This window comes from Macaca nemestrina, chromosome 5, assembly GCF_043159975.1.
Source record: "Macaca nemestrina isolate mMacNem1 chromosome 5, mMacNem.hap1, whole genome shotgun sequence".
In the NCBI taxonomy this organism is placed as follows: domain Eukaryota; kingdom Metazoa; phylum Chordata; class Mammalia; order Primates; family Cercopithecidae; genus Macaca; species Macaca nemestrina.
In genome coordinates this window covers 110,886,230-110,902,086 of record NC_092129.1, presented here as the reverse complement: position 1 = coordinate 110,902,086, position 15,857 = coordinate 110,886,230, and the positions used below count along the sequence as shown (strand labels likewise).

At 40.1% G+C, this 15,857-nt stretch overlaps 1 protein-coding gene and 1 pseudogene across 8 annotated transcripts in view; both read right to left on the bottom strand.

The window, feature by feature from the left end:
• Positions 1–15,857, bottom strand: part of LOC105479439 (filamin A interacting protein 1) — a 236,757-nt gene that overhangs the window by 15,220 nt on the left and 205,680 nt on the right. For 5 of the 8 annotated variants that reach the window (XM_011737390.2, XM_011737393.3, XM_011737388.3 and 2 more), the window contains 2 exons: positions 6,362–9,167; positions 2,087–2,904 (listed from right to left, as the gene is read on the bottom strand). In XM_011737390.2, coding sequence (XP_011735692.1) covers positions 2,698–2,904; positions 6,362–9,167 — 3,013 coding nt within the window. In that variant the 3' untranslated portion in view covers positions 2,087–2,697. Of the gene's footprint in view, positions 1–2,086; positions 2,905–6,361; positions 9,168–15,857 lie in introns of those variants that run through there. The other 3 variants (XM_011737391.3, XM_011737387.2, XM_011737394.3) reach the window with 3 other exon arrangements.
• On the bottom strand, positions 9,182–14,622 carry LOC139363368 (MICOS complex subunit MIC19 pseudogene; annotated as a pseudogene).

The window sequence follows — 15,857 nt, the reverse complement described above, 5'->3', positions numbered from 1 at the left end:
TTAATCCCATTCACCCCTACAAAAGCACATTAAATTGCATCTTAAAAGTACTGTCTTCACAAAGGGAAGTTGGATTTGTAATACATTTAGTCCTCCACCTCCTATCCCCAGTGGATTTTATTTCTAATGTGTGGCTTAAAGCAAAGCTATCCAATAAATATAGAGTGGGCTCTAAAATTACAAAGAAAAACTGTCATGGTGGTTGTTCTTTATCATTTCTGAAAAGCAAATCTGTGTTGTTCTGCCAAGTTTTTTTAGCAGTTGTACTTTGTGGGTGGCTCTATTCCAATATCTAGATGTATAAACATCCTGTACACGCACTGTTAAGCCTTCAGAGCACTCTCCTGTAGATGGTATGGACTTCCTGGAAGAAACACCATAAGCATGATGTGAGAAGGTAAAAGCAAAAACAGCAGCAAGTGGCAATAAGATTATGATAAAAGTCACTGAAGAATGGCAGGTGGAGTCAAAAGGAATGTGGTGTTTTGTTCTTCTGACACCCTCATTTGCTCAAATACAATATGTTATGGTACAGTAACACTAAATACTTCACAAATGTCAGGTACACATTAGTAAAAACAGTGAATGTCTTCATTTTTGAAAGGGTTGAATGTTCACTTTATGAAAGAGGGAAAATCTTTAAAAAAAATGTAGTCAGTATTCCAAATGGCAATCTCTCTTGTTCAAATTTATCCAAAATCATAAAGCATTCTTTCTCAGTCTCTCTCTCTCTCTCCTTTGACCTTGAAATCCCATTACTATGGCAGGTCTTTAACATGGCTCCTCAATTTTCTTTTTTTTCCTATTTTATTTTTTGAGACAGAGTCTCGCTCTGTCGCCCAGGCTGGAGTGCAGTGGCATCATCTTGGCTCACTGCAACCTCTGCCTCCCAGGATCAAGTAATTCTCCTGCCTCAGCCTCCTGAGTAGCTGGGATTACAGGCGCCCACCACCACACTTGGCTAATTTTTGTATTTTTAGTAGAGATGGGGTTTTGCCATGTTGGCCAGGCTGGTCTCGAACTCCTGGCCTCAAGTGATCCACCCACCTTAGCCTCCCAAAGTGCTGGGATTACAGGTGTGAACCACCATGCCTGGCTACTCAACATTTTGTAATACAATGTTGAGAACTGATGAGCAGTAGGCAACAGCGATCTGATTAAAGTGAATGTGAATACTATGAGGCATCTACATCTACCACCACTATACACAATTCAAGCCCAAGTTCTGCAAGCGATAGAAAATCTGGTGTGGAAAGGAACTCAGAGAAGAGCTTCATTATCATGACACATGTTGAATCATGAGATAAAAATCTAATCATACATCTTTTTTTATAAAGAATTATGCTTTTTCCCAAATATCAAGAACAGGTGCTATCCATATAATTTTGGAACACTAACATACAAAAATGGAAAACTAAAAATCTGTGACATTTTGCTATTGTATTTTTGTAAAGTTCACTCAGTTGGCTCAAAACTGTCAGCAAAGGTGCAGCCTACATGAGATCTTGTGTGCTAAGCTGTGGGTTACTAGCCTTGAACTCATTTGTGGTTATGTGGCTATGAAGCACAAAGCCCACCTTAACATGGTTAATCTACAAATACACCTGGCATTTTGCATTCACACTCTACTTCATGCTTATTAAAACATGCCTAAAAATGAAAGAAACTGATTCAAACAAGAGTAAAACTGAGAGAAATAATCCACTTCTCCACACCACACACACGCACATACACACCCAAATCATGAACTGGTTTTACACTTGCAAATCTATACTTAATTGAGAAAAATATTTGAATTCAATTAAGATATGTATGATGTCATTTTTTCCCTTGGCATTAATGTATCAGAATTTACTTTCTGCTAGTTTCTATCCATCACAATCACTTTTGAGCTATAAAAGGCCATTTGGCAGCTCTTTTCAAACTATTCCACAATTTAAATCAATTGCACACTTGAATAGAGCACGAGTCTGACATTAATGATTTTAAAATTATTGCCTAAGAAATTGTGGGAATCTTATGGAGGGGCTAAAACTTCTACAGTACACACAGACACACACAAATAAGTAAAACTCTGTTCTTAGGATTCCATATTTCATTTCCATTTTATTACACATTCATATTATTTCCTGAAATCATCTTAGAACCTTTTGTTTTTGCAAAATTTTAGAGGTCCAGGCCCTGTGATAGCTATGTGATGTTTTTTTCCAGCACATAAAGCAAATTCATGATGTGAAAGAGGCAAATGACAATTGTTAAAGTATGTCTTATTTCATAATAGAATTTTTTTTAATAAAAAATTATTGTGGGACAAGGTACATTAAATTTGGCTTGCAATTAGGAAATATGGGAGCCAGCCTTGAAGAGCATGTGGCTGAGTCCCCACATCTAACTGATGAGGAAACAGGCTCAGAGGGGTCTACTGATGGGTCCACTTGCTGGAAGCAAAACTGGAACTAGAAACCGCAGGAACTAGCCCTGGCTTCTAGGCAGCAAGCAATAGTTTTGCTAATTTTGTTCCCCAGCATCAAAGCAAATGCACAAAATAGGAAAGACACATGGTTATTAGTTGGTTATTTTATAAACACAATATTTAAAACTTAAATTAGTACATGTAAAGAACTGGCACAAACAGATGAAGGTTCACTTTCACGGCAGCAGTAGCATCTGCACAACATACCCCCTTAGCCACTGCCCTCAGCCCTTCCCCCCTCCGAGAGAGGTGGTGCTGCTGGCTGCAGATTTCTTCAGCTCTATTTTCATAGACTGAGTCTCAGCTCGAGGCTCGAATTTGGTCAGATTTCCTGCTCCTGGGGCTGCCACTACTGGCTTTCCTGCTTTCATACCTTTTGACATAGGAATGCGGGTGGGTGTAGGCCGCTGGGATGACCCGTCTTGTCCTGACTGTAAGAGAGAAAATACGTAGATACAAGGGAGATGTTGGTGAGTTTCCTCTGGATATGCCATCAATCTGAACATTAGTGGGACTCTTGCCACACAGGAACACCCACAGATGACCCTTCCCCAGATAAAATAATTGTGAGAAACTTGGAGTTGGTATCTAATCCACTCTGATTATCTCCCCTTCCCTTCTCTTAAAACAACTTTGCTTGAAACTTCCTTCTCTTCTGAAGCACTAACTCACCTCCTCTGCCCTTACTGAAGATGGTGTTAACTCCAGTTTCACAGAGGAAATATAGACCACCAGGCAAAAACTCAGGCAACTTTACTCCTACTGCTCCCTAAATTACCTCTACACTCCCTCCTTTCTTCCATTTCAGATGAAGCTACTCTCTTTTCACCTCCTAAAGACCTCAAAATCTTCACGTTATTGTCGCTGCTGACCACATCCTCCTTTTTAAAGTGCTGTGATTTCTTAGGACAGTCTCATCAATTCACCTCTCATATCTGATGACTCCTTTTCAATCTCTTGCTGGCTCCTTGTTCTCTACTTTGCCTGCCTTCTAAATGTGTCACCATGTTCCATTCTCAGCCTCCTTTTAATGTTTAACATTCACCCTGAGAATTGCCTTAGTTTTTACCTCATGTGTTCAAACCCTGGGACCCCTAGGCTTCGATGCCCTCTAGAAATGCAGATCCTTATTCCCAGCTACTCACTGGACATTTCTGATGTTCCCCAGACATCTCAAATATAACATGCCCCAAACATTACTTATCCTCTCTCCTAAACAGCTAGTCCCCCTAAAGTTTCTCATCTTATTCTCCCAGACAGCCAAATCATAAACCCAAGAGCCACACTCTCTACTCAATTTGTCATGAAATAGTTTTCATCATCTTCACTATATCTCTGTCCTCATTTTCACTATCTTAGTTCAAGCCTGCTCCATCATTAAGATAGAGAATTGCAACAGCATCCCTGTCCCTCCAAGTTATCCTTTAAACTGTTTTCCACACACATCTTTCTAAAACACAAACAATATGTTTTTCTCATGATCATTACCCTTTCAGTGGTTCCCTAATATCAATTTCATAATAAGACATGTATATGCCTCCCTTCAATATCCAACCCCAGTTTGCTTCCCTATTTTCTGCCCTTCCATTTTTTGCCCCATGCACAACTGGTAGCAGCACAATGGGATGCTCACAATTCCCCAAGCATGCCAGGCTCCTTCCCACTGTCGTGCCTTTGCACATGCTGTTCTGTCTACATACTCCTTCCCTTTTCCTTCTTGAAAATCCCTCTTTAACTGTGAAACCTCCACTTCTGTGAAGCCTTCTCCGTTGACTCCTGTGTACATATCTCTATCATAGAACCACTAAGTAGGTTCCAAACCTGTCTATTCCACTAAGTCAAGAACTTCTACAGTCTTCCTGGCATCCCAGCACCTAGCCCATGCCTAAAGTATAGTTGACACTCAACAAATGTTGACTGAATAAATGTACAAATGAACTACTCTCACTGTTCAGATTCTAAGAGGAGTATTCCAAACCTTTTGTTGTCCTTGATTTTATGAGATCTGATATACTTAAAATAGGTGGACCATTGAGAACTTAGAAATCTTAGACAGTTGCTTTGAAATGCCACTCATGTGTGAGGTTTAATCAGTAGTCAAAAATGTCGATACAGAGGGTAGGGCTACCTTGATCTGACCCTTAAAAATGGTAAGAAAATGTTATGGCAGAAAATGTGCTCTAAGTTACAATGATTTATACCTCAAATATCTTTTTATAAAATGCAGCAGAAAGAAGCAAGACCCTACACAACCAAGCTGTGCTCCACGTTACCTAAAAAGCAGTATTGGATCACCTGAGGACAGTGAATAATTCTGAATCCTATTTGGCTCATGAGGAGCCAACCAGTAAAAGCTTTACTGGCAAAGCAATTAGTAATTCACACTTTGGAGCCTGCCTTGAGTCTATGTTTGTGCATAGAAAATTAAAGTAAATCATACTTTAATTGAAGTATTAAAGGAAAATAAGCCACAGTTTCTGTTTAAATTATGAGCTTCCTGTCTTTCTTAGGAGATTTCAATTTATGCTGTAGAACTTGTTCAGAGTCTAGAAATCATGATTTCTAGTTTATTAGCTTAAGTTAACATCTAAACAGTACAAGCTCTTCTATAATTACATTTGCCAGGTTGCCACCAATAAATGAAGACAATCACTGGAAGTATTTTGAAAAATATAATTTATAATTTATTTATTTATTTACTTTTTTGAGACAGGGTCTCACTCTGTCACCCAGGCTGCAGTGCAGTGGCATGATCCTGGCTCACTGCAACCTCCATCTCCTGGGTTCAAGTGATTCTTGTGCCTCAGCCTCCAGAGTAGCTGGGATTACAGATGTGTGCCACCACGCCCAGCTACTTTTTTATTTTTTTTTTTCCTTTGTATTTTTAGTAGAGAAGATGTTTTGCCCTGTTGGCCAGGCTGGTAGAATTTATTTTTAAGTTCCGGCTTTTGTGCTTTGCACATGCTTTTCAATAATCATTCATTTAGCCTTCCAGCTAGTTTTGTTTGTTTGTTTGTGATGGAGTCTTGCTCTGTCACCCAGGCTGCAGTGCAATGGTGCAGTCTCGGCTCACCACAACCTCCGCCTCCCAGGCTCAAGCGATTCTCCTGCCTCAGCCTCCCGAGTAGCTGGGATTACAGGTATCCGCCACCACGCTGGGCTAATTTTTGTATTTTTAGTACAGATGGGGTTTCACCATATTGGCCAGGCTGGTCTTGAACTCCAACCTCAGGTAATCCACCTGCCTCAGCCTCCCAAAGTGCTGGGATTACTGGCATGAGCCACTGCACCCAACCCCAGCTATTTATTAAATAAATATTTATGAAGCACCTGCTCTCTGCAAGATATGATTAAATAAAATACAGTTTTTATACATGTAAACGCACTTCTCTTTTACTTTTAAAAAACTTTTTGATATTAAAATCTTCTCATCTTATTTTGGAATAAAATATGCCTGTGGCCATATATAACCACATATTGAATACTTTAATTTATAGAAACATAACCTAGGAACAATTTTAATTCTTCTTCCATATAGACCATTTTCCCCGTCTCCATTTTAAAAACTATCTTAAACATTAAAATCAAATGTTAAACCTTCTGATTACTATATGCTACCATTTCAAAGAGGCTACCTTTGCAAGTGTTTTATGGCACTGTCCATAATTTACATGAATAGGCGAAGTTTTCCCTCAAAGTTGGCCTAATTTATTAAACTATTAGGTCACTTTTTACATTCAGTTCTGTGTGGATAGTCCTCTGTGAAGCATCTGGATTCAGGCAGCATGAGAAGCATGTGGCTGGGTTTTACTGTGGGTGCTGGGGTAGTCTCACTACTCACATCTCCCTCCCTCCACGGGCCTGCCCTTTGGAGCCTCTTCTACTCACCACTGACTGGGTTCCTCGAGCAGATGACGTTGTGACTGGTGTTATGGTTATAGTGCTCGTCACCTTGCTCGCACCAGGCCGCGAGGAGAGGTGGTTCCTGGGAGAGCGAAGGACAGTGCCGGTGGAAACCTCCTTTTCGGCTGTCACGTTTACTGGTCGGACAGTAATAACTGGACTGACTCCTTCACCTGAAGTCCCAGGGGACCGTTTAAACTGAGACCCTAAGTGAATGTGAATTTTATTGTCCTCTGTGGTTATGATATTGGCATTGGAGTTGTATTTCCGTACTGGAGTTGGAACAGTCTGTTTTTCTGGGGTGACTTTGAGGATTGTCCGTCCCATGGGCATTTCCTGGGATTCAGGAGAAACTGCAATCTCAGCTGGTGCTGCTGATGTAGACACCGTCATTATCTGAATAGGGGATGTGGGCCTGTCTGCAAACGTACCTCTTCCACTTTCTGGAGTCTTCTCTCTGGAAAATGTAGTAATTGTGACTGGGGACATGGCTCGTTCTGGGCCAAGAGTTATATCTCCACTTTTTTGTTTTTGAGGCATAACATTTGGTGATGGAATAATGGTTATTCTTGGTTTCTGATTCCCTAAGGTAGGAATGACGGTGGTACTAGAAAAAAATTCTTCAGATGTCGGGCTTGTTATCTCCAAAGTCGCAGTACTGTTCTCGTGGTCTGGTGTCACTCGAATATGCAGGGGCTGGCCCTGCTTTGGTGAAAGGACTACCTCTCCTGGGTGCCCTGGATTGGAATTTGTTCGGGGCCCTTTCTCCTGAGTGATTGAGGGGCCATTTTCCCTCTTTCTCATCCATGGAATCCAAGACTTTCTCATAGTGAGCTCATTTGCTGCTGGAGGATACCTGTCTAGAACAGAGGATCTTTCCATGGGTTTCTTCAATCCCACCTGCCGAAGATTACTCATAATATGATTTTCTTCCTGGAAGGATTTCCGTATGAATACAGCTGGTGTTTCTTCCTCTGTTGCTTCACTGCTGACTGCATCAGTCTGGACTCCAGTTGATGTCACAGGAACATCCACCATTCTTCTTCCATTCACACTGGGCCTAAGAGCTCTGCTGTAGCGCTTGGAAAGCTCCAACTCTTTAGTCAGATTGAGGACCTCCTGCCCCATGTTTTTGTTCTTATTTTCTTCTTCCATAAATCTTTGTTGAAGTACAGAATAATCTACCTGGAGCTGAGAAAGCTGATCTTCTTTGTTCATTAATTCGTGAATCTTCTCTTTAAGAGCTTGTACTTCAGCTTTTAAGTCTCGACTTTTAGCTTCTTCCAACCGAAATCTGTGTCTCAGTTCAGCTTCCTGGCTCACAACCTCACCCTTCTCGATTGCTTTATTCTTGGCAATTTGGTGCTTGATCTCCTCTAGTTGTTGAGAGAGGAAGTTCGCCTTATCCTGCTCAGTTCTAAATTTCTGTTCCAGCTGATCATACTCATCTTCTGTCTTCATCAAATCCCCTTCGACCACTTCCAATTGTTGGAGACGTTTCTTCAGTCTCTCAATTTCAAGTGTTAGTTCCTTAATCTTATTATCATCCGGGCAGGTGAGCTCAGACCCTTTTCGTGACCTTCCTCTTGTTATTTCTCTTTCCACTTCCTCTATACCATCAAGTCTCTTCTTTAGTAAGTCAACACTGCAGCTTAATTCAGAGGATTTTTCTTCTTCACTTTTCAATTTGCCTATCAACTCATCTCTTTCTCTTGTCAAGTTGTATACTTTTTCCTCCATTTCAGATTTTAGTTTTAAAAGCTTCTTACTTTCTTCAATTAGTTTTTCAGTTACATCCATAACTTTTCCTTGTTCCACCTTAAAATTTTTATTGAGTCCATCCACTTTTCTCTCTTCTTGCTTTATTTTTTCCATCATATTTTTCCTTTCATCAACCAGCATCACGGTAAATGACTTCAACTTCGTAAGATCATCTTTTAGGCTTAATTCAGCCTTTTCCAATCTACTTTCAGAACATTCCAATTCTTTAACTCGACTCTTGACCACCTCCAATTCATTTAGCAGGTCTTTGGTTAAGTTCTTTTCTTTCTCCAGATTTAAATGTAGCTGGGTGCACTCAGATTTACTCTTGCTGAATGCCTCTTCCAATTTCTCCAGTTCAGACATTCTCTTCTGTAGCTTCTCAACTTCAAGTTTGAGCTCCTTACTATGGTGTTCTTCCTCTTGCAACTTCTTCCTCAGTTCCCTACACTGGGATTCAGTTTTAGTGATCTCCTCATCTTTACCTTCCATTTCAAGCACACGCTTACGAAGATTTTCCACTTCTGCCATGAGGCTAGAATTTCCACATTCTCCTTTGGCAATTTTATCTCTTAATTCCTGAAGTTCTTCCTCTGCCTTCTGCAGATTTTTGTTGGTCTCTTCTAGCTCCTCGATTCTTTGGGTTAAGCCAACCAGTTTGAGTCTAAGTTGCCTATTGTGAGACTCTTGATTAGCCAGTTTAGCATTCATCTCTTCATGCTCTTGAGAAAACCTTGAAGCCTTGTGTTCAAAGTCTACTTCTAACTTGAGCAATTTCTGTCTGTCTTCTTTGGATTTGGAAGTAATGGCTTTGAGCTTTTCTTCTTCTTCCCTCAGCTTCTGAGTAAGATCCTGTACTTTCTGGCTTTGCAGGCCAAGTTGTTCAATGTGCATTTGTCTTTCATCCACCAGCATGAGTGCAAAGGACTTGAGTTTGACAAGTTCATCTCTTAGTTTATTGAGCCGTTTAGTATTTTCCTTTTCTTTGCGGGCTTGATAAGCCTTTTCTTGTTCAAGGAGCTTTTTTAACCTAGAAAATAAAATATGCCTATATGTTAAAAGAGTAATCAGCAAACAGATTTAAGCATTGATATTAAATAAAAAACAAAATGCTACTACAATAAATCCCTTATCAATTGTTATAATATCAAGGTTTAAAAAATAGCCATTAATGAAACTAATGTGAAGTCAAAATATTAGTTACCCTTAGGAGTAGTGGCTAGAAGGGGGCATGAGGAGGGCTTTGAGTGTAACTCGTTTCTTTTTTGTAATTTGCATGCTTGCTATACAGGATTGTTTAGCTTATCTTATGAAATTTCAGTAAGCTGAACACTTCTGAGTATCTTTCTGCATGTGTACTATACTTTAATATAGTGGCCATTAAGTAAAACTTAGGTTGTGCAATAATAATGACTATGTCTTCTGTATCCTTAGTGTTAGTATTTACTTTATTCTCAGAGTAACTCTATGAGATATGTATTGCTACTATCATCACCATGAAAAAACATGAGATACAGGGGAATTATGTAACCTGTCACAGATCCCAGAGTCAGTAAGTGGTAGGCCTGGATTTCAAACTTGGCCAGGAAGCCTCCAAAATTCTTGCTCTCCATCTCTACATCATATGATTTCAGGAGATAAATTTACTTTAAATGATAGTAAAGGTTCAGAAAAGAAGCAGCTTTGGGTTTTCTTATTTTAAACCCTTGACATAAACTATGTAACTGTCTCCTGGAAGGGACAAAGTAGGACTGGCTTTCTGATACAAAAGCTGATTTACAAAAATTGATTTTTAGTTCACATCAGAACTGGCACAGGAGTTTTTTATTTAAACATTTTTTTAAATTCAAGAAATAGGTAGGAAGGAAATCTGTATTACTATCAATACGAAAATGTGGCAGCCACAGGAATTATTATGTTTCACATTTGTGAAATACATTTTCTCTATGGTGTTTATGCGTATCTGTGAAAAGTAGGAATATAAACATGCTGAAGTAACTATTTACCATTCTTGGGTTGGTCAGTTAACTTGTACTAATTATAATAGTTTTTTATTTACCCATAAAAACAATTAAATTTATAATCATATTTGACATGTTATTGTAAGAATGCATTTTAGTAATTAATAGGTTTATAAAGGAAGTAAGTTATAAACAACCAATGACATGTACTTATTTAAGTATAATAGATTTTATTTTTTCCAGTGTATTTTGCTCCTTTACTATTCTGACTGATTAATTTCATACTTATGACTAGATTAGCTATTAGCAAAGTAAATAGAATTTAATAATCTCACGTTGCATTGTGCAAGAAATATTTGTGTGGTTTTTTAACTTGTCACTGACTGAAAGTTAGTGTATAAGAAATATTTAAACATACATTAGTAAAGCACAACAGAAGCTATGAATAATTAAATACAGTGTGAGATAAGTATTACAGAAATGGCTCTGATCATGTCATTAAGATGTTTTCACAGAATTAACTTTTATAAAACATGATTGTGTCTTAGCATCTCTAAACTAATGCATAGCCTCCAAAAATCATTATGACTTTATCCCTAAAATAGGAGGAAAATATGATCTTCAAGTCCTACTGATTTGCACAAGTGATACTGTAACAGCATCACTAAATGTGGTCCTTACATGTAGGAAAGAGCATTTTTATTGACCATGTTCTCTCTTTTACTAAAAATTGAAACAACTGAAATAATGTCATAGAACCATAGATTAGGGAAAACTTTTCAGGATATTTTCAACATAAAATGCCATTTTTAAATTCCTTGCCCTTAACTGGACTGTTAGAGATTAATTTATTGAAAACGTCACTGCTTCCAATTCTAAGCTTAACATGTGAAAACTTCTAAAAATATATTTTTAGGAATACTATGCCTCTATACTGTTAGAGGCAGTGGGTTGGAGTGACTACAACATAGGTTTTGGAGTCGGACATAACCAAATCTGAATTCTGACTCTCACTTTCTAACTGTGTAATCTCTGACCAATCACTGAAACTCTCTGATTCTCAATTTTTTCACCAATGGAGGAAAGAGGGAGGGATATTAACCCATTTATGCTGGAGGTTGCAAATTTCTTTGTGTGAAAAATCAGACCTCGGTGATGACCTTGAGCAGCAGGATATAAAAACTCCCACAAGCTTAGCGTTCCAATAATGGAACACTAATACCAACCATATAGAATTGTTCTGAAGATTAATTGAAATAGTAGAAGTAAAGTGACAGATACATAGACTCAATACATGAATGTAATAAAGCATAAAAAGATAAGAATTATAGTATATGCTATTGGCTTCATCTGGAAAGACTGTCAGTGCTTTCTGTGTTTAATCAATAAATATTTTTGTCATTATCCTGTCTTTGATAGTAAAACTTGGGGCACTAATGTTTCAGCCAGAGAAAAGCAGAAGGCATTCCGATCAGTAGGAAATTCCATGAGCTAGACTGTGATCTCGGCAGGAATTTGGCTTCCAGGAAACCACATTTTTCACGTTCTCCTAGCTGTGATTATTTCTGTTTTTCTAATCCCATTAGCTTAGTCTCCCTCCTGTTCTCTTTCACCACATCTTAAACCATGCCCATCTTATAGTTAAAGTGGCTCTAACAGCAATACCAGGCTCATTCTGGTATTACATTTTGTGTGCTCCCAAAACCCAGTTTCCCAGTTGGTACAGCTGAGGGTCAGATCCAGGATCAAGGTAAAGTTGCTCAGCTCATTTTGGAAGGCCTGCCAATAGCCTTCTGTGCAAACAGACCTGCAATCAAACTTCTTACAGGCAAGATGTTGGGGATGGGAATGATGGGACTCAATACCTGACCTCCTTGATAAGTTCATCTCCAGTCAGTCTCTCCTGTTATCTAACATTCCTTGCAAATGCTGTGTCCTCTGCTTAGTATTTCCTCCCTGCTCCTTTTTTTCTTTCTGTCACACTCACCTGAATGTTCCTGGCTAGTTTTTCATCCTCTAACTTTCACTTCAGTGTCACTTCTTCAAACCCAATTAAGTCAGAACTTCTTATAGACTCCTGAAATATCAATATCCTACAGTCTTTTTTTTTCTTAGAGACAAGGTCTTGTTCTGTCACCCAAGTTGAAGTGCTGTGGCAGGATTATAGTTCACTGCAGCCTCAACCTTTTGTGCTCGAACTATCCTTCGACCTCAGCCTCCCAAATGGCTGGTGGCTGGGATTACAGGCACATAGCACCATGCCTGGCTAAAATTTTTATTTTTTTGTAGAGACAGAGTTGCCCCTATGTCACCTAGGCTGGTCTTGAACTGCTGGGGTCAAGTGATCCTCCTGCCTCAGTCTCCCAAAATGCTGGAATTACAGGTGGGAGCCATCATGCCTGGCCCAGTTTTCTTTTATGACACTTAATCAACTTATATATTTTTTCTTGTATTTCCTTAGAAGCATTCAGAATGTCAACAAAACACCTGCGACTTTTTTCTTTGCAATTACAGAGCGGTATTCAGTTAACAGAACAATTATTTCATATAAGCTGCATCAGAGACAACTGAAGAAGAAAAAACTACCATCCCCATATATAATTAATTTGTGCTTTGAACCAACAAGAATCTGCTTTAAATCCATGCCAATTTACAACCTCCATACTGTCCCAGGCAAGGTTAGTGGCTATTGAAAATACTACCAGGACAGGACTATCTAAAAACACACTCTGTAGTGTGTTAACTATACAAAAAGAAAAGACACTGTACAGTTTAAAAACAAATCTTACATGCTTTACATTTCAATTTTTTTTCTTTAAAAGGAGTGAGTTGTGTACGGGGGATTAAATGCTTTATGGATAAGAAAAAAAAACCGTGCTAGAACCAACTTATTCATCATCTTCTTCTTCTTCCTCATCTTCATCTTCTTCACCTTCTTCCTCCTCTTCATCCTCTTCATCTTCCTCCTCTTCCTTCTTTTTCTTGCTGTCTTCAGCCTTAACGACTCCTTTTTTGCTGCATCAGGCTTTCCTTTAGCTCGATATGCAGCAATATCCTTTTCGTATTTTTCCTTCAGCTTCGCAGCCTTCTTTTCTTTTTTTTTTTTTTTGTCAGAAAATATATTTATTATTGATAGTGAGTGAAGTAAAGATGTGAGTATTCAGTATAGAGGTTATGCCTTCATATTGATAAAAATACAGTCTCTCACTTGTAATCATAAACATTATTCCAGTAGAAGAGGTACATTTTCTCTCCTTTTTGTCTTCTTGCCTGTGTAATCACCATAATAAGTTAAAATGAAACAGCTCTTACATAATCAAAGGAGAAAAGAAAGAAAGAGAAAGCCAGCATGCCATAGCCTAGACAATTCCACCCAGCACTGCTGCCCCAGATCTGTTTTCTGGCTCTCTCCTCACCCGACTCCAATTAATTTAGCCCCCCACCCCATCCTACTTTGTTAGGGTGGAGGTTCACCAAATGATGGGGCTTGCTCTGAAGAAAAACATTTTATGTTCAGTGGAAGTTGAATAGAAAGTACCAAACGGTGGAGAGGGTTGCCCTTCTCTTTTAATCATCATAAGAGGGTTTACTAATACTGAAGTGTGTCCTTTAATGACTGATCCCTGATCAAGGCTTTGGCCCTTCAAATTGCTGCTGTTCAAAATGTGAAATGACTCTGCTGAATCCATTCTTGGTGTCTCTCTTTAGTGATCTTCTCATTAGTGGTCTTCTCTTCAAATGGGTTATTTTCTTACTAGGAAAAAAAAAAAATGTTCCATCTCTGGAATTAACGTTGATGGTGTTTTGCTCGTTCTGAAAGTTTTTATCCTCCCTTCTCAAGCATGCTCTGTTTGGCATGATTGACACAGTGCATATACTGGGTGGCCAGAGAGGAGCATTTGAGGGTCTGGTGGATGTTCTCACAGTAACGCTGAAGAATTTTGGCCTGCAGATCAGCACAGACTGGATGAGACTCATACCGCTTGAACTTTGCTTCTACCTCTTCAGCAGCTTTCTGATATTGTTCAGTGGTGACTTTGTAGAACTCTGAGCTCCTCTCCTCCAGTCTAGCCAGCTGTTCTTTGTAGAAGGCATCCTGCTTCTTTAGCACTCGGTCTTTCTCTTCCAGCTGCCTAGCCAGGTGCTTTGCCTTAGCGCCTTCCTCCTCGTTTGATATCCTCTCCTGAAGGATGGCTCTGGTTAACTGCTCATTGGCAGCAGCCCTCTCTCGGTCCAGCTCTTTGGCTTGCTTTAGTGGTTTCTGATCTTCAGATTCTTTCTCAGCTTGCTCCAATGCCCGCTCCTCAGCTACTCTTCTTTTCAATTCTTCCAGAAACTGAGGCACCATAAGCACCAGAATACCACTGAGGCTTCGAACCAGATGGAGAGGATTCCTTCATTCGATCAATCACATTTTCCGAAAGCCGGATGCCCTTCACCACGGTGATGTTCTCATTCTCGTCCCCCTCGAAGGTGACCCAGTGGGTGCTGGTGGTCCCACCCATGGCTCTGGGTCCTGCCCCAGCGGAGACCTAGCGCGGAACCAGGAGCATTTCGGGGCCCCCGCGCCCACACGCGCGTGGAAGGGCCTGGATTCTTTTCCCGCACAGCGGGAGCAAGGCCACGACCCCAGAACCGCAGCCTTCTTTTCATAAGGCTGCTTGTCATCTGCAGCAGTGTTATTCCACATCTCTCCCAGTTTCTTCCAACATCACCAATGGGCAGGCCAGGATGTTCTCCTTTGATTTTCCGGCGATACTCAAAGCAGAACAAGAAAAAGGCCGAAGGAGAGCTCTTGGCTGCATTGGAGTCCTTGAACTTCTTTTTTTGTCTCCCCTTTAGGAGGGATATAGGTTTTCATTTCTCTTTCATAACGGGCCTTGTCCGCCTTTGCCCCCATATCTTCAAATTTTCCTTTATCTTTAGCAGGCATGGTCTTCTACCTCTCTGGACACTTCTTAGAAAACTCTGAGGCCGGCTTGATGGCTCATGCCTGTAATCCCAGCACTTTGGGAGGCCGAGGCGGGCGGATCACAAGGACAGGAGATCAAGACCATCCTGGCTAACACGGTGAAAACTCGTCTCTACTAAAAATACAAAAAATTAGCCAGGCGTGGTGGCAGGCACCTGTAGTCCCAGCTACTCGGGAGGCTGAGGCAGGAGAATGGCGTGAACCCGGGAGGCGGAGCTTGCAGTGAGCCAAGATCAAGATCACACCACTGCACTCCAGCCTGGGCGATAGAGCCAGACTCCATCTCCAAAAAAAAAAAAAAAAAATTGAGAAGTTGACTGAAGCATCTGGGTGTTTCATCTTATGCTCCTCCAGACAAGTTTGCACAAAAAATGCATATCATGACATTTTGCCTCTCAGCTTCTTAGGATCTCCTTTCCCCATGTTTAGTTATTTTTCCTCAGCAAGGCAGAGTCGCCCAGTGCTCATCTGGCTCTCACTTGCCCAGGCGCTGTCTCTATGGAGCTCAATTACTGCAATGACTATCCCAACTTACAATTTTTTTAATGTCTGCCTACCTCTGTTAATGCAAATTCCATGAGGGTAGCTGTCACGTTTGTCTTGTTTGGCCCCTAGTGTAATGCCTGACACATAGGATGTGCTCAAGAAATATTGACTGAATGTATAAACAAGAGAAAGAATGAAGATACAAACTTGAATTAGAAATATAAATCTGTAGGCTTGGAGCGGTGGCTCAAGCCTGTAATCCCAGCACTTTGGGAGGCTGAGACATGCAGATTGCTTGAGT